Source organism: Drosophila innubila (assembly GCF_004354385.1).
Source record: "Drosophila innubila isolate TH190305 chromosome 2R unlocalized genomic scaffold, UK_Dinn_1.0 1_C_2R, whole genome shotgun sequence".
Classification (NCBI taxonomy): Eukaryota; Metazoa; Arthropoda; class Insecta; order Diptera; family Drosophilidae; genus Drosophila; species Drosophila innubila.
The window spans coordinates 17,779,688-17,797,726 of record NW_022995374.1 but is presented as its reverse complement, the minus strand read 5'-3'; the positions used below and the strand labels follow the sequence as shown (position 1 = coordinate 17,797,726).

At 41.8% G+C, this 18,039-nt stretch overlaps 3 protein-coding genes across 3 annotated transcripts; 2 read left to right on the top strand and 1 right to left on the bottom strand.

Annotated features, from left to right (window-relative positions):
* Positions 1-527: 527 nt before the first annotated feature.
* LOC117784894 (sodium channel protein Nach) lies at positions 528-3,036 on the top strand. The gene is made up of 6 exons (XM_034622747.1): positions 528-889; positions 1,518-1,808; positions 1,867-2,315; positions 2,373-2,499; positions 2,558-2,661; positions 2,723-3,036. The coding sequence occupies exons 1-6, from the start codon at positions 528-530 to the stop codon at positions 2,956-2,958; spliced, it is 1,569 nt and encodes a 522-aa protein (XP_034478638.1). The 3' UTR covers positions 2,959-3,036.
* A 707-nt stretch (positions 3,037-3,743) lies between these two features.
* On the top strand, positions 3,744-5,377 carry LOC117783300 (alpha-amylase-related protein). The gene is made up of 2 exons (XM_034620649.1): positions 3,744-4,403; positions 4,456-5,377. Exons 1-2 carry the CDS (start codon positions 3,753-3,755, stop codon positions 5,281-5,283), a joined length of 1,479 nt encoding a protein of 492 aa, XP_034476540.1. The 5' UTR covers positions 3,744-3,752; the 3' UTR covers positions 5,284-5,377.
* A 1,688-nt stretch (positions 5,378-7,065) lies between these two features.
* Positions 7,066-14,381, bottom strand: LOC117783301 (serine-enriched protein). The gene is made up of 10 exons (XM_034620650.1): positions 14,340-14,381; positions 13,292-13,471; positions 12,950-13,108; positions 12,582-12,620; positions 11,671-11,788; positions 11,277-11,608; positions 11,078-11,218; positions 10,829-10,879; positions 7,975-10,651; positions 7,066-7,893 (listed from the first exon to the last, which is right to left on the bottom strand). The coding sequence occupies exons 2-10, from the start codon at positions 13,460-13,462 to the stop codon at positions 7,649-7,651; spliced, it is 3,933 nt and encodes a 1,310-aa protein (XP_034476541.1). The 5' UTR covers positions 13,463-13,471; positions 14,340-14,381; the 3' UTR covers positions 7,066-7,648.
* Positions 14,382-18,039: the final 3,658 nt, after the last annotated feature.

Here is an 18,039-nt window from a genome sequence, read left to right as displayed (position 1 = left end):
CCCTTTTGTAAACCCAAGCACACTTTTTTTTTTAACATTGTCAACAGTTGTAAAAATGTGCCTAAGAAAAAGAGAGATAATCAATAATCTACCATTTGAAATGAGTAGTTTCTTAATGTGATAGCCAAGAGTTTAGTTTTCAGTATATATTGTCAATACGATTGAAACGAATTAGAAATAACTTGATAAACCATGATTAAATATGTATATGCAAACAATTCAAAATACAACAAAAGACACCAAAAGTTTGCAAATCAAATAAAATACCTGCAAAAATACAACCCGCTTATATCTTTCAATAAAAGTTTGGGAATTCAATATTATTATTAGCCCTGTAAGTATGCAATAACATGTTTATCAACGAAACTAATCATGCTGGTAATAATTGGCCAAGACAACTTGCCCACAATAATTGAATATTAATAATCAGTTGTCAAACGCATCTGAGCCACGCCCACTTAAGCCTCTATATAAGCAGAACTTTTGCCATAGCTGAGCACACTTCGTATCAAACTTTTACCTTGACAATGGGTCACGAGGAGGAATTAGGTCCCGAGGATATCGACCCAAGGAAGTCGCCATTTCGAGGCGCTTTTGAACGCACCTGGAACGATTTTTGTGCCACGAGCAGCATACATGGACTGAAATATACTCGGGACAAGGATACCAATCGCATTGTGCACTTTGTGTGGATACTCATCTCGTTGGTGATGTTCATCTGCGCCATTGTCATGGCCCAGACTTTCTACGCGGACTATCGTCGCAGTCCGACACGAATGAATGTGGAAAGTGATCACACGCCGGTCAGCAAACTCTTCTTTCCACCCATCACCATCTGTCCCGAGGTGCTGTTCAACATGGAGAAGTCAAAGATATTCATTGAAACACTGTATTTGGCTTAATCAGAGGAATATTAACTGTATAAACATTTATTTTAATTTCAAACTGTCATAATTGAGCGATTTCCTTGCGGAATTTTAGCTTTATTTGGCCCTTTTTTTCCGTCACTGTACAATTTTTCCGTACCTTTTCACAAACTTTAAAATGCCATAACTTTGTCAAATCTTATTCGATTTACTTGCGCAATATCAATTAAATTATTATTTGATCTCTATTTTAATTCTGCATCAAAATTTGAAAACTCAATTTTTATTTCTTCACTGTCAATTTTTTTTGTACTTTCGATCATTTCCCCTTAACACTTTTTCACAAACTTTAAAATGCCATAACTTTGTCAAATCTTATCTGGTTTACTTGCGCAACATTAATTTTATTATTATTTGATCTCTATTTTAATTCTGCATAAAAAAATGGAAATTTCAATTTTTATTCTTTCACTGTACATTTTATCAGTACTTTCGATCCCAGTTTTCCATACTTTTCCCTTGACTCTTTTTAAAGAATTTCAAACTGTCATAACTTAGTAAATTCTTACCCAATTTCCTTGCTGAATGTCATTTTTATCATTGTGTGGCCTCTTTTTTGAACAATTGGAATTCCCCACTCTGATTTTTCAGCAACATGTCGCACAACATTCAAGTGTCTGATGTGTTGCAACACTTGCACATTTTCTATGGCTTCATGCTGGACGATGAGCGTTTCTCTCAGGAGGAGATTGAGCTGATGGAGTCCGTGCTGCTGCTGAACAATCTGACAATGCATCAGCTGGTGGATGGGCTGCGTTGGGACTGCAATGAATTACTTTATCGCTGTCGATTTAGGGGCGAGATTATGGACTGCAATCGACTCTTTCAATTATCGAAGACCTTCTTTGGTCACTGTTGTTCCTTCAATCTGCGACAGCACGGGTATGCAAACTGTAATCAAGTTGAAGTCCATTTTCTAAGGATAAACTCTCTATATCAGCATCAATTTTACTGCACAACAAGCAGCTGGCGGCTTGGAAAATGGCCTGTCTCTGATTTTACGCTACAAGGATGAAAACTATGATGCATTGAAATCCTATTCCCATGGCTTTAAGCTGCTCATTCAGAATACGGATGCATTTCCCAGTGCCCATGCCATTTGCAAGTTTCTAGGTCTCGGCACGGAATCATTTGCCACGCTCCGCGTCGAGGAGACTTTCTGCTCGGATGCGGTCAAAGCGTTGTCCATTGCACAGAGGAACTGCGTCTTTCGCACTGAGTTCCAACTGCGCTATTTCGCCGATTACGTGTATCCCAACTGTGAGCTCAATTGCCGTGTCAGCAACATGGTCAAGTTTTGTGGCTGTCACACATACTTCTTTGACTTTAATCGCACCAAGGATCGCATTTGCTCCTTTCGGGATATTCCCTGCCTGGTGGATAACTTCCGTAAGTAGCTTCATAATAAATGGTTATACTTTTTGATTTAAAAATACTTCTCAAAAGCTGATATTATTACACGTAATCGGAAAACTCAATGCAACTGTCCTCTTTCCTGTGAACAATTTGATTACCATGTCCAGATATCAAACTCTCAACTGCAGCTCAACATGCCAGTGGTGGATTCTTTCTAGTGAGTTGAGATTTGATCAAGCTAGGCATATTCTATATAGTATATCTACCAATAACAGCGATGGAATAGAGAAGAATGATGCCATCGTTCACATCTTTGTCAACTCGCAGGTTTATAGGCGAGTGCGGGTGGATTTGCTTTCCAATATGGTTACCTTGGTTTGTAAGTAAACGTATCTATATTTTCTATTACTTTCACTCTGATCCAATCTATTCCTCGACAGCAAATCTGGGCAGCGCTTTCAGTCTTTTTGTGGGCATGAGCATGTTGTCTGTAGTGGAGATTATATATTACTTTTCGGTGATACTGCGCAAAAATTATGTTCAGGAATGTCGGGCCCGGCAAAAGCTTCAACTGGTGCAAAGAAGACCAAACTTTGCATGGCCACCATCGACGCGTAAAATAAACAATAATGCCAATCAACAAAAATCTGTTTTCTATATATCAAGTCGTAACTAATCAGCCGGCTATTGATAAGAAGTTTGAAATGTTCTCATAAATTACAGCATATAAATAAATAACAAATCACAGCAAAAATTATAAGCTCCGCAGTTAAAATACCCTGGAATAACTTATATTTGTAAGGGAACATTGATAGAATAATTTAATAGGCTCAGCAACATTTCTGTTTGCTTGGAAACATTTGCTTAGTTCGTCAACTTCTATTCTAGATTTGCAACATTTCTCTTAGCTCAGCAACATCTCAGACAGCTCGACAACATTGCTTTACAGCGCCTTGCTCTGGCTCAGATATAACTGCGATAAATGTTTTATTGCTATCTTCGCTTGTCAATATTTTATATTTTATTTTATTTTATTCTCTGATTTATGTTTGTTTTTATAGTTTGAGAACATTGCTGTTTTGCAGCCCTCAATCGTCAAATACTTATATCGATACATCGTTTGTGATATACAAAATATCGCAATGAGTGTGCGTGATAAATAAATCGTTAAGCAGGAACAAGATAATATCGATTAAGTTTAAATTTAAATTAAATGGCGCTTCAAAACCATTGCTATTTTTAAATCAAATTTTTGAGTATTTTTATGCGGAATTAAAAACTCTTGCTGTTAGCATAGGTCAACACGACAGTTAGCCGTGGCTATCATAAATTCAGCCCACAAAATCACAACGGGTTGGCCGTAAATTGGCACCACGCGAAGTACGCAAATCCCCATGTCAATGTATGATTAGATTAAGTTTCTCTATAAAAGAGGAGCTTGTCCATGGTATAAACTCATAGTTTTTGGACATGTTCAAGTTGACATTACTCTGTCTGCTGGCCAGTACATCGCTGGCCCTGGCACAGCACAATCCTCAGTGGTGGGGCAATCGCAACACCATTGTGCATCTGTTTGAATGGAAGTGGGATGACATTGCCCAGGAGTGCGAGGATTTTCTGGCACCTCGCGGCTATGCCGGCGTCCAGGTGAGCCCTGTGGCTGAGAACATCATTTCGGAGGGTCGACCATGGTGGGAACGCTACCAGCCCATCTCCTATAAGCTGATCACGCGCTCTGGCAACGAACTAGAGTTCGCCTCCATGGTTCGTCGGTGCAATGATGTGGGGGTGCGCATCTATGTGGATGTCCTGTTGAATCACATGTCGGGCGACTTTGAGGGCACGGCACATGGTACGGGCGGATCTGTGGCTGAGCCTCGTTCCAAGTCCTTCCCAGCTGTGCCCTACACAGCGCAGGATTTCCATCCCAGCTGTGAGATATACGACTGGAATGATCGCTTCCAAGTCCAGCAGTGTGAGCTGGTAGGTCTCAAGGATCTGGACCAAAGCAGCGACTATGTGCGCAGACAGCTCATTGAAGTCCTGGATCACCTTATTACTCTGGGTGTCGCTGGCTTCCGCGTGGATGCGGCCAAACACATGGCTGCCGATGATCTGGATGTAAGTTAGTCATATTTCTCATTGAAGATCGGCTCTAAATTCGTGTTTTCAGTATATTTTCGGCAAAATGCGTGACCTAAACACCGATCACGGCTTCCCCAGAAATGCGCGTCCCTTCATCTACCAAGAGGTCATCGATCATGGCCATGAGACGGTCTCCCGTGATGAGTACACTGATCTCGGCGCTGTCACCGAGTTCCGTTTCTCCGAGGAAATAGGCAAAGCTTTCCGTGGCAACAATGCGTTGAAATGGCTGCAAAGCTGGGGCCCAGAATGGGGTTTCCTGCCCTCTGAGCAGGCGGTGACCTTCGTGGACAACCACGACAACCAGCGCGATGGTGGCCAGGAGCTGAACTACAAGTCGCCCAAACAATACAAAATGGCCACCGCATTCCACTTGGCCTTCCCCTATGGCATCAGCCAGGTGATGAGTTCCTTTGGCTTTGACGATCGCGATCAGGCTCCGCCCCAGGATTCCCAGGAGCGCATCATCTCACCCGAGTTCGATGACGATGGCGCATGCACCAACGGTTGGGTTTGTGAGCATCGCTGGCGTCAGATCTACAATATGGTTGGATTCAAGAACACCGTGCGCGGTACCAAGGTCTCCAACTGGTGGGACAATGGTGACAATCAGATCGCCTTCTGTCGCGGCAACAAGGGCTTCATTGCCTTCAACAACAACCGTTACAATCTCTCCGAGAATCTGCAAACCTGCCTCCCAGCTGGCGAGTACTGTGACGTCATCTCCGGCAGCCTCGTAGACGGCGCCTGTACAGGAAAGTCGGTGTATGTGGACAGCAACGGTTATGGCCACATCAGCATTGAATCCGATGAGTTTGACGGTGTCCTGGCCCTACACACAGATGCCCGATTGTAAAAAAAGGAAAGATTCCAGATGTGTTTCAAATAACGACATTGATTTGGGTTTTTTATTTCACAACTTACAATAAATCGCACATAAAGTATAATAATTTGGCTAAAAGAATGTTGCGCTCGCAAATACACATACATACTTATAATAGTTCGATAGATCGATAACTGTAACGATAACATTAACGATAACGACACAAACGGTACAAATGCAAAGTAAAAACTTTTGTAGCTCGATTCCAACTGCAACTGGAAGTGTGGATTTGGTCATCTAACAATAAAACTCTCTCTCTCGGCCATATACAAATCGATACATTTATATAGATTTGATTACTACTCGTTTGATAAAAATGGCTTTGGCCACACCTGCATATCCCACATCCAATTGATCTCGATCGGGAGGAGGACCAATAACAACGTCTCGAACAAATCCGCTAGAAAACAAGTCTGTGAATAGAAGAAAGTCGCATTTGTGAAATTGTAGTTGAGTGCTTCTATTTTCCGGCTTGCGGCTACTTCCTCATTCGGCTAATCCTCTCAAGCATTCACAAGCAAATCAAAATCTGATATAGATCGCTTTCGAGTACTACGAATTTATCAAGCGTTTTGCATTTAATGTTTTTTGTTTAGTATTTTTTTTTAGATTTGAAAAACAAGCAACTACAAATCAAAATAGCAACGTTTCAACTACTTGCATTCATGTTAGTTATAGTAGAAATATTGTTCTAGGGTCTGCAAACGATCGATGCAATTGTATGTGAGTACATACATACATATGTGGCTCATGTTGTTGTTATTGTTGGTTGGAATTGTTGTTGAGATGTCAATGTCGAGAAAAATCGTGTAAATACGTATGTACATACATATGCGTATGTATATCAATATAAGTAATAACTATGTTTAATTAAATGCTTAATATGCGTAAATACCTGTAAAATGTTGATATCTTTAGTTTTAGATTTTCTTTCTTTCTTAAATTTTATAAATAATGAAAACAGATGATAATAGTTACAAACTTATGCTCTTTAGACACCACATAGATTGCTTAATTTTAGGATTCTCATTTAACAAACAAACACGGAGTTCGAAAAACCGCTCGAACAACAGTAAATATTAAGTTCATTAATTTTCTTTTAAATTTTAAAGAGCATTTGTTTTTTTTTTTTTTTTTTAATTACCATATTTCATTTGAATAATTTTCGGCACAAAAGTTTTCATTTACGATTTAAGTACGGCCCCAAATCCAGCTTTAAATTTACATACACATATACATACAACATGATATATAAATACAGGTGTAAGTTAATACTAATATTAATTTTGTGTGATCTTTTGTTGAGCCTTAAAAGTAAGCAAAAAACGGTGTCCCTTGCAATAGCAGCATTTTTTTACATTTAGAATTGAACAATTATTTGTAGTTATCTTCTTGAACAATATAAATTATGCGTCTCGTTAAAGTATTATTTTTGTTATAGTTGTAATGTTAGTCCATCAAAAATTTTAAATACATAATATATCTATATAACAGGAACCACGTAAAATGCGCACATATTCGTAATATTTGTTAATAATATACCACAAACATTACAACATTCAGTTATATTAACTTTAATATAAGTATATATATATTTATATATATGCATGTATATTTATGTATATATAGTACATCATGTATTCTCTATTGTTTAATTAGTAATCAGGTAAATCGTGGGAGGAATTATTGTTTCACATATACTTATTTGTAGACCTTTAGAATATTTTGTTTTTCAATTTATCTTTGACTCATTTATTTTTGTAAAGAAAAAACATTTTTGATATTCAGTTTCTGTAATTTTAAGTTTGTACCTTGCAAGCATGAACCAAGTTGTTGTATAAGTTTAATATTACTTGATAGTATAGATCTTCGCAAATATCCTTAATGATGATGAGTTCTAGCCTGAATATGAAAATTATCTGCCTTACACTATTTAGAAATTCATGGGCAGATTTACGAATACTTGTATTACTATCTTAACTTATTATAGAATTTTGAAACGGCCTAAAACCAGAACCATTTTATAAAGTTTGATGTTCGCATTGAGCTCCTACGATTTTGACTACACCCGAACGTTACAACTAGCTTACTAGGCAAACGGTGTTCCATTTGATTTGTATAGAGACACAGATATACATATATAGAAAAACCTTGGATTAAATAACATTTAGATTGTCAAAAATTGTATTCCTTTTGAAAAAATATCATCAATCCTCACTGGGATGATCATAAGATACAATTGAGGTTAGAACAATTTGATTTATTTCTCTAAACTATTTAAGATTGCCTTGGGATTGCTTCGTGCCTTCGACCGTCACATCGAGTCTCGTCTTATCGCCTAGAAACTCTTGCCCGCATCGTGGATGCGCTTGCGCCGACTGTCCCGGCGTCGATATCGATCGATAATGCGGGATCTATGCCGTTCCGGACACAACGCCTCCGGTGAGCTGTCAACCTTTTTCATAACGATGCGGAATGTAAAGGTGTGCTTGGGTGAGGCGCTGGCAGCACGTCGCGGTGAAGGCGGCTCAAACTCGCTGCCGCTGGAGAAGCCGCAGGACCCAAGCGATGCATTCGCATGGGAGACACCAACACCAACACCACCACCGACACCGACACCGACGGCGATGCCGACACCGACACCGACCCCAACGCCGCCACTGGGCATGGCAATAGCACCACTGCCCAAAGTTGCGGAAATACGGGGTGCGCTGTAACCGGAAGCCGAGGGCGTTGACATGGAGCCCGTGGAAAGCTGTTGTGTTAGCACGGAACTGGGACGCGGCTCAAAGATCGATGCACAGCGGAGATCGGTGCACAGGAAGGTCTTGACCTCCTCCTCGCGTTGTTTAATGGTGAGAGGGAAATGCTTTTTGCTAGGATCAGCATATGGGCTGCGCTGCGGCTCATGGCCATGCGGATAGGACGAGCTGGAGTCGTAGCTATCCCGCGAGCTGTAATTGGAGGAGGTCTGCTGCGAGAGCGGGCTGCGTGCCCGCGAGAAGGCACTGAAGGGCGAGATGTGCAGCTGGCGAAAGTGTTCGGTTTTCTGTTTCTTGGTCATGGGAAAGTTGGGAGATCGGGCGGGTGTCACGCCGCTCGTCTCCGAAGGCGTGTAGTCAAAGTGCGTCTCTAGTGAAGACTTGCGTCCGCAGGAGGAGCCGGAACGCTGAAAGGTCTCTGCATCGACCAGCTCAATGGAGCTCTTGCGTAGATCAACATGACGACGACGATCGTCAGTATCGACGATCTCAAAGCTGGACGTCTGATCCTCGTAGCTGGTGGATTGATATCGCGATATGGACACATCAAAGCTGGTGTCACGCGAGGAATACGGACAATCGAAGCTAGATTCAGCACGACTTGACTTGCGATCACCATCGACCAATTCGAAACTATCGCCACCCGAGTCCAGGCGCTGCAGATTGATCAGATCTGTGTCCGTGTCGCCGCCAGGACTGCGCAGCTGCTCCAGGAACGGTGACCTCGGCGGATCAAAGGACGAACGACGCGATGGCGGCTCAAACTCAATAGTAGGACACTGCAGCGGTAGCTTCTCCGGCGGTGGCGGTGGCAGTGGCGCTGCAGCAGCGGCCACAGCAGCAGCTGCCTCCGCAATGGCACGTGCCACCGCCTCCGCTTCCTCCGTTTCGCGCCGCAACGCCTGCAGATTAACATAAACTGGCTCTGGTGCATAGGCCTTCAAAATCTCAACTAGCTCCGCGCGCAGCTCCTCGGGAATGATCAGGTCATTGGAATCTGATTCACGTTCTTCGCTAATCCGCGGCTCAATTGGCTCTCGACTCTCCGAGCGACGAGTGAAATGATGTACAGTCGGCACACTTCCATCTCCGTTGAGTGCCACAACTTTCAGGGAGTTGGTGACCTCCTCGACGAACTGCGCCATGGCAGCATCCGCTTGCTCTGGCTCATTATCAGCGGACTCTGCATCCGGTACTGTTACTGGTACTGCTACTGGTTCTGGTTCAGGTTCGACCAATTCGCGGAGTCGCTCATGCTTGATATAGGACTCACCTACCTTCTCAAAGTGCACATTCGCCAGCTCGAATGGCAGATCCTCCTCAGTTCCGGATCCACCTACCTGATCCTGTGTGCCTGCATTGGAGTCCGCGCTAGCTCGCTTCGAGCCTGCGGCCGAGCTGACGGCCGACGCCTTCTGCTGCTGCTGCTGTTGTTGTTGCTTCTCCTCCTCCTCACGACGCGCCAAGCGACGCAGCTTCAAGGACATTTTCGTGTAGTGAGCAAACTTGAGGGACATCTTCGGCTCGAAGCCGACCTCGGACATTTGCTTTTGCACCGCACTCTTGGCGGCCGTCGACGAGGCCGCTGGGCTGGCAGAGAAGGTGCTTTGTCGTATCAATGGACCACTGGAGGATCCAGATTCCGCCCTTGTAAATGCATTCGCAAAGCGATTCGTGCGCGTCGAGATGTGCTTGGAGGGTTTGCGCACAAAGGCCAAGATTTCCCGCATGACGCTCTTCTTCTCTGGCGGTGGCTGGGCCTGGGCCGCTTCCTTTTCCAGCTCCCGAGCAGCCGCCTCGGCTGCCTCGCGCTCCCGTTCGGCGCTCTTGTATGTCTCGGCGGGATTGGAAACCGTAATCGGTGGTATGGGACCCATTGGACTGCGTTTCTCGCTGGCAAAGTAGATGGGCGTGAAGAGATTTATCGAGGGACGCTTCAGGCCAACGAAGCCAGCCTCCTCTGGCTCCGTGGCCATGTCCTGCACATGAACTGTGGATGTCGGACTGCGTCTTGTGCCGGAAGTGCCTGCCTGACAGCTAAAGTCCATTGGTGCAACGGCTCCCAGCGGCGAACGACGCTCCTGAGTATGAATCTGAATGCTGAAGGTCGGACTGCGTCGCTGTGAATCTCCCGTTGGACTTCTGGCCGTCGGACTGGGCTGATCGTTAGGAGATCTGAGGCCGCTGCTGGGAAATAAGGGGCTACGACGCCCCTGCGGACTGCGATCATTGAGGCCAACGGGACTCCGACGACCTTGATTCTGGGCGCTCAGCGAGATGGTCAACTGGCCGCTGTTCTTGCGTCGGCTCGAGGCACGCAAGGTGCCCTGGCGGGAGAGCGATGTTGGCGTCTTGGAGGAGCTGCTGCCGGGACTCTTGGACTCTGGTTGAGGCAGCACCGGACTCTTGGGTGTCAATGGACTGCGTTTCTTCTCACCATTGGCAGCGCTGGTGTTGAGGGTGAGCGTAGGTGCGTTGGGACTGCGACGCTCGGAGGGACTGCGGCGAGTGCGGAATGATTGGGATTTGGCCTTGCGGATCTTGGGCAGGGACTGGTGATGATGACGATGGCGATGTTGCTGGTTATGGGATGAGGAGGAGGATGAGGGGCCGTTCAACTTATGTTAGTTGCTGTGATGCGGACCACTGGTCGGGTCGCTGCTGCCGCTGGAACTGAGCGTGGTGTTGGAGCCGTAGGGATCCAGGGAGCTCTGCACGGACATCGATCTGCCCTGGTTCTGGCGGGCACGCCTTACTCGGCTAGAGTTGGGAGACAGCTTTCCGGGGTCGATGCTTTCTGGGTCTGCCTGCAAGTTGTAGAATCAGACATAAAGGGGGACAACAGGATGGATAGCATGGGCGATGGACGACAGATGGATAAATAGTATAGATAATGGACAGACCGATAGATGGCACATAGACAGATGGATGATGTGGCATGAATGATACTGAGTTAAAACACCAAAGAAGCCAACAACAATTAGGCGAATAAGCACACAACGCACCTGATAAGCCAGAGCATTCATTATGATCGCATATGGCACCAGATTCAATGGATGAATCTCTCGCATCAGCACATTTGCGGGTATCTTGTGGAACTGAATGTATTCCAGAAATGTCCCCAATATCTCCTTGATGTCAATATTCTAAGAAGCAAACATAATTAATAGGTTTGGATCTTTGGGAACACATTTAATGTCTTACTGGATTGTTATCATAGTACTTTTTACTCCACATAAGCGCCGCCTGGAACTTGGTGAACTCATCTGCCCGGAGCTCTTCTCTCGCAAGTATTAGCCGCACCACATGCTGTGGCAGCAGCGTGAAGCTGCCCAGATTCAGCACCTCATTGCCGTGCTCGTCCACAAACTCAAGGACCTTCTGCACCAACGTCTTGGTGCACTTGTATTGAATATACCGCTCGGCGGAGGCCAACAGAGCACACACAGTGTCCACATTGATGCAACACTGCACAAAGCCAGCGCAGGCACGACGCAGTTCCTCCAGGCCATAATAATCAGCGGCATTCATGACGCCTGAAAACCAGCAAGAGTAAGCTAATTAAAGTAATCTGGAGTAGCAAGTGGCAAGTTCTTACCCAACAGAGTGCGAGGTTGTAGAGTCACACAGCCCGTGTGTATGTACTCGATTAGCTGACGGAAGACATCCGGCTCGAACTCCTCAATGATCAGCGTCTGATGCTGTTGACCTGAGGGCTATAAAGTCAAATCATAAGATTAGAATATTTCCAAAATAGAACTTAACATTGTCTACGACTAACGAGTTGAACATAAGGCAGCTAACAAGCTTAGAACAATTTAATAACAAATGTTGAATTCAATTCCAAGCAAACCGAAACTGTGAAATTAAAAAAAAAAAAAAAAATTTGGAAAGCGAGTTAAAGCATTCATACAAAGGACATTTGATTTGTATATGTTTGGAAGATTGTAAAGTACATTTCAATATAACAGTAAACAGTCTTTGATCAGAAATAGAAAGTGGCTTATAAAAAAAATTTAAGTTTCAAATTTGTAATTTGTATTTGTATTAAATGGTATTAATGTGAATAAACATGAAAAGCAATAGAAAATTTTGAAAAACTGAGTTTTAATTTAAAGTCACAGCCGGCTTTAGAAAAATAGAAGTAAACGCAATTACGATATTTACAAAATGCGCTTAGTAATCTACGTATACACAGTTGGATTCATTCATTTAAGAGTGTGAAAACTATAAGATATTCAGTTAATGTGAGACATATTTATATAGTTTATTATTTAAAAGAGTTGGCTTTTTCATCAGCTCAAATTGCGCTCCTGAATGCAAATGCACACATACAACATATAGTGTTGAATATTTAATATTAGTAACTAGGACACATCACGTTTTGAAGCTCTAATTAATTATAATGCCAATTACAAGATACGCATATACACACACACATCACAGATACACCCACACACAGATACATATATACACACACATATGTCGCTTGGGTTGCAAAGCGTTTACCTCGGGTATCGGAGCTAATTGTTGGGTGAAACCGGTTCTCTATTATGTTTTATGGATTTTTATATTCAGTTTGGTATACATTGGATGGTTAGGAATGGAGTCACAACAGAGAATACACAAAAAAGTTACATTGATGTTATTAAATTGTTTTTTTTTTCGTTTTAAATTCATATTTACATAAATATACAGAAATAAATAGGATTTTATAATCAAATTGAATAAAAAATTAAAGACTTAAGTGATGGTAGCAAAGTATGCCACAATGCTCATACACTCACACATACACCACCCAAACACATACATGTAGACAATCACAGACATATACGCATACAAATTCTTGCCCCCTTAAATCGATTCTAAATACGAACCTGTTGTGCCGCATTCTGTAGATTCAACAGCGGCTCCGAGGAGCGTTTGAGGAAGAGTCGCAGCTTATTCTCCTTGGTGGTGGTCTCCCTCTTCCGCTGGGGTGAAGGGGCGGCATAAAGCATTTTGGCAAACACGCGGGAACGCGACGCAAGCACAGCCTGAACAAGAGATGGAAAGATATAAAAAGAGAGAGAGAGAGACGCAAATACAATAAAAGGAGTAAAGGACGCAAAAATGATTGTGGGTCTGGTATGAAACTGATGCTGCGTTGATTACGCAGTGACCTGATTTTGGCACACACATGGCGTCGCACACACACGCACACACACACGCACACCTACCTTGACGGCACAAACGGGCTCACGGGTGTCGCCAACGAGAAAGGTAACATCACATAGCTCGGGCATAGAAGCCAGAAACTTCATGTCCTCGGCGAGTCCAGTTTTATTCTCGAACGTTGATAAGTCCGGCTCTGCGTCAGCCATGCCGTGTAGTATCAATGCCTCGGGCATCTGGGTTTACTGTAACGATACGTGTCAGTTGACATTTAAGCATCGCTTGTCTATCAAATTGGAGATGAGAGACGGCGCTTGATGGTTGAGGGGGGTCAGGGGCACGAAGGGGGGAATGCTGTGGCTTTGGTTGAGCCAACGAAACTTAATTGAAAGTGCTATAAATACGCTCACTGAAGCTGCTCGCTGTTGAGGTCTTGTTGATCCTTTAAGACTGCAAGGACTCGCAAGTAATGAAATTGTAATTCTGCCGCACAGACACAAACAACAACAGACACACACACATACACATCCCTTTTGTCTGTGCGATTGTCTGTGGGCATCCGTGCGTGTAGCACCTGCATTGGGTATGTCCTTGAACGGAGCATGGCAAATAAATTACAATTACAATGCCATGAAGAGCCACGAGACAAGGACCACAACAACAGCAGCAACAACAGCAGCAGCTACAGTAACAACAACGACATGTTCCACATATATGTACAGTCAGTCGGAGGTCGGTGGTTGTTGGTTGGTGGTTGGTGGTTGGATATTGGGTTGACTTCGTTAAGTCATGGGTCAAAAATCGTTGCATACTTTTGAGGTTACGAATTCGAGAAGGAGATGGAAGAAGATGGCATGCAGTACATTAAAGGTCATCTTGTGGCCTTTTTAGCTACTTTTAAAAAGGTTGAATTAAAAAAAATGACTTTCGAAATTTTGCATGTTACCTGAATAGTTTATAAACATATTATTGGATAACCCCGTTGACTACAGTTCGCCAAATTATACCATACCTAATAAGATTATTATGCTTGAAACTCATGCGACTGGGAGTCCACCCAAAGACTTAAGAGAATAAAAGACAAAATATTTCAAATGTACAAACTCGACTTACCTGTTGCAAAGTGAATTCAGTTTCGCCCCCCAGTTCAAATGTATTATTGAGTATTTTTTTTAAACGGATTTCGAAATCCGTTTGCGAGCTTAATATTAAATCATTTTGACTGCAAAATTAATTTTATTAAAAAAAGAAAAATATACGGAATAAAATTGAATTCGAGCAAAAATTGTGGAAGAATTAATCAAAAAATGTACAAAATTAGTCCAAAAATTTAAGAAAATATTGAGTTATTGAATTTACAGCATGCGAGGTGGTCGGTGGTGCGGGGGAGGTGTGGGTACAAAAATGTGCTGTGTATAAGTGTGTGCAAAATTTGTATGTGCTACGCATAAATTACAGGGCGCTGTTGGCGGGGAGTGAAGGTTGAGAGATGTTTGCTGGATTAAAATTGTGTTAAGAAAATTTGATCAGCGCGTTGTGTGGCACATTGAAAGTGGAAAATTGAATTAAAAGGAAATTTACTTTGCTAAGCGTGGCGATGTGTGAAAATTTAAAGTTCGTCTGACTTTTCCAAGTGCTCCAAACGCTGTTTGGGGCGTCACTTTCACTTTTCACAATTACGTGTGTGTATTTGTGTTTGTGTACGTGTACGTGTACGTGTATATGTGTACGTATACGTGTGCGTGTTAAGCAATGAAAGCAAAGAAAGCAACACACATACACACACACAAATCCACTGTAGATTCTCACAAATCAAATGCAAAAAGCAAATGCAAATTTTGTTGTTGTGTTCGACTGAAATGCGACTACAAATCAAGAAATTAAACAATTTCAAACTATGCAGCTGAAATTGACTCTAGCAAGCACACACACACACACATACACACACACACACAGAGTCACAGTCACAGGACACACACTGTTTTGTGAAGCACGATGAAATGTAATGAACCGTTTCACACGAAGCACGGGAACGTTCTGCAAACGCAGCAGATACTTTTTCATTCGCATGCTCGTCGTACTCGTAATTATTGTGTCTACATCAAAAGGAGTTTCCTTCGATATGTCAGCCAGCAGTCAGGAGTCAACATTGCGCATGTCCAACACCAATCGATATATTCAAACACCCCCACTATCACATGCCCCATGCCACATACCCCTAGGACCCATCAGGCAACAGTTTGTCGCGTGGTGTTCGTGGTGAGGACAACGTGCCACACAGCCACTTGTTAGCATCCAGTGTTGGTACAGGCTGCTGCTTCGCTTCTTGTTTATGTGGCAAGTGCGCAGGTGCAGTGCCACAAACGTAAACAAAGCGCACAAATCTGACAGTTAACGGTTGACAGTTTTGAGGACCAAGGATACAGTCTGGATACAAACACTTGACATGCGCCCTGCTCGACTCGGCTGTCATTTTGGTGGCGCCTCACAGTTTTACGGGCATCGAATAACGATAACCGCATAACCAGGGCTCGAGAAGTAAACAAACAAGCAAACAAATTGGTGACAACACTGAAAACACTCGAGATTGCAGCTACTTGAAATGTGGCAAGCAGTGTAGGAGGAGGAAAGAGCGGGAAGGCAATAAAAACTGAAGAGAAGGAGAAGAAGACCACACAAAACGGAAACATTAGCAAACGATCTGTGTGCACAGTGGGTGTTAATTGATGGCAACTGCTCGAAAAATAAATACAATTTTGATTATTTATAAAATGTTTTTAATTTTAATAAATTTTCAAACTAAAAGGATCTTAATATTTCTTGTTTTGATTGCTCTTAAAAAAATAATATACCAAACGGAAACATTAGCAACGATTTGTGTGCACAGTGGGTGTTAATTTTTGATAACTGTTGATTATTTATAAAATCTTTTTAATTTTAACAAATTGTCAAGCTTAAAGGATCTTAATATTTATTGTTTTGATTGCTCTTGGAAAAATAATATACCAAACGGAAACATTAGCAAACGATCTGTGTGCACAGTGGGTGTTAATTGATGGCAACTGCTCGAAAAATAAATACAATTTTGATTATTTTTAAAATGTTTTTGATTTTAACAAATTGTCAAGCTTAAAGGATCTTAATATTTCTGGTTTTGATTGCTCTTGGAAAAATAGTATACCAAACGGAAACATTAGCAACGATTTGTGTGCACAGTGGGTGTTAATTTTTGACAACTGTTTATTATTTATAAAATGCATTTAATTTTAACAAATTGTCAAACTTAAAGGATCTTAATATTTATTGTTTTGATTGCTATTGGAAAAATAATATACCAAACGGAAACATTAGCAAACGATCTGTGTGCACAGTGGGTGTTATTTGATGGCAACTGCTCGAAAAATAAATACTATTTTGATTTATTCTAAAAAAAATTTAATTTTAACAATTTTTCAAACTAAAAGGATCTTAATATTTCTTGCTTTGATTGCTCTTGGAAAAATAATAAACCAAACGGAAATATTAGCAAACGATCTGTGTGTACAGTGGGTGTTAATTGATGGCAACTGCTCGAAAAATAAATACAACTTTGATTATTTATAAAATGTTTTTAATTTTAACAAATTTTCAAACTAAAAGGATCTTAATATTTCTTTTTTTAATTGCTCTTGGAAAAAGAATATACCAAACGGGAACATTAGCAACGATTTGTGTGCACAGTGGGCGTTAATTGTTGAAAAACGTTGATAATTTATAAAATGTATTTAATTTTAACAAATTTTCAAACTAAAAGGATCTTAATATTTCTTGTTTTAATTGCTCTTGGAAAAAGAATACACCAAACGGTAACATTAGCAACGATTTGTGTGCACAGTGGGTGTTAATTTTTGACAACTGTTTGAAAATTCTTATAAAATACAAAATTTGAACAATATTTGGTAAAAAAAAAATATTCATTATCATTAATAATATTTAAAAAATGGTCAAACTCAATGGATTTTAAATAATTCTTGTTTAAATTGTTCTTAGAAGCATAAGAAATTCTACATTAGGAACCAAGACTTTAATTTAAATTATTTTATAGTATTTGAGCAGTTAGCTGATAACAATAATTTAAAATACAATGTTGTTTTATTTAATTTTTAATATGAAATCTTAACTAATTATTTAAATAATATCAAATTGTTTTAACTGCTTTAATTCTACGTTAAATAAATAAAAGAATAGGTATATTTAACTATAATCTTTTTAATTATTCTGCGCAGAATATTTGGCTGAGTGCCCACTGTACCTAGTGTTGATCTTTGGCCGCTGCTCATTTCCGCTTTCGAGAACTGTTTAAGATGGAATCATTGCTGGGGAGTGAAGATAGTGATGATGCTGCAGCAGCTCATTAATTTTGTTCGCAGCTATCCCAAGAAATGATGTCGCAAGCAGGCAACTTGCAGCATGCAACTAAAAATAACTCAGAGACATCAGTTGCGTTGCATTTGCAACGACACATAAATCTTTGGGGCATGCTTTGATCAAGGCGGGCAATTGGAATGGCAATTGACAGGCAGAAACGTAACGTAGTCAGTGTGGCAGGTAGCAAGGATATATTTACTAGTAGCTGTGGCATTGTCTGCTCAAGTAGCAGCCGCACACCCGCTGTGTGTGCGTCAGCGGCACACACAAGTCAATTGCGTGGAATCCACTTGACGCGACGCCAGTGAAAACAAACAAACAAACAAGCAAAGAAACAGACAGACAGAGAGACAGACAGAGAGACGAACAGACACGACACAAGACGGGGCAAGTCAAGGATGCTGGC

Coding starts and splice junctions, on each gene's coding strand:
- LOC117784894 (XM_034622747.1), top strand. CDS start 528: ATGGGTCACGAGGAGGAATTAGGTCCCGAGGATATCGACCCAAGGAAG. Junction 890..1,517: donor AAGATATTCATTGAAACACT/GTATTTGGCTTA, acceptor CTGATTTTTCAG/CAACATGTCGCACAACATTC. Junction 2,500..2,557: donor CCAGTGGTGGATTCTTTCTA/GTGAGTTGAGAT, acceptor TACCAATAACAG/CGATGGAATAGAGAAGAATG.
- LOC117783301 (XM_034620650.1), bottom strand. CDS start 13,462: ATGCCCGAGGCATTGATACTACACGGCATGGCTGACGCAGAGCCGGAC. Junction 10,652..10,828: donor TGTCTCCCAACTCTAGCCGA/GTAAGGCGTGCC, acceptor TCCCATAACCAG/CAACATCGCCATCGTCATCA. Junction 7,894..7,974: donor CAGTGGTGCTATTGCCATGC/CCAGTGGCGGCG, acceptor GTGTTGGTGTCT/CCCATGCGAATGCATCGCTT.
- LOC117783300 (XM_034620649.1), top strand. CDS start 3,753: ATGTTCAAGTTGACATTACTCTGTCTGCTGGCCAGTACATCGCTGGCC. Junction 4,404..4,455: donor TGGCTGCCGATGATCTGGAT/GTAAGTTAGTCA, acceptor TCGTGTTTTCAG/TATATTTTCGGCAAAATGCG.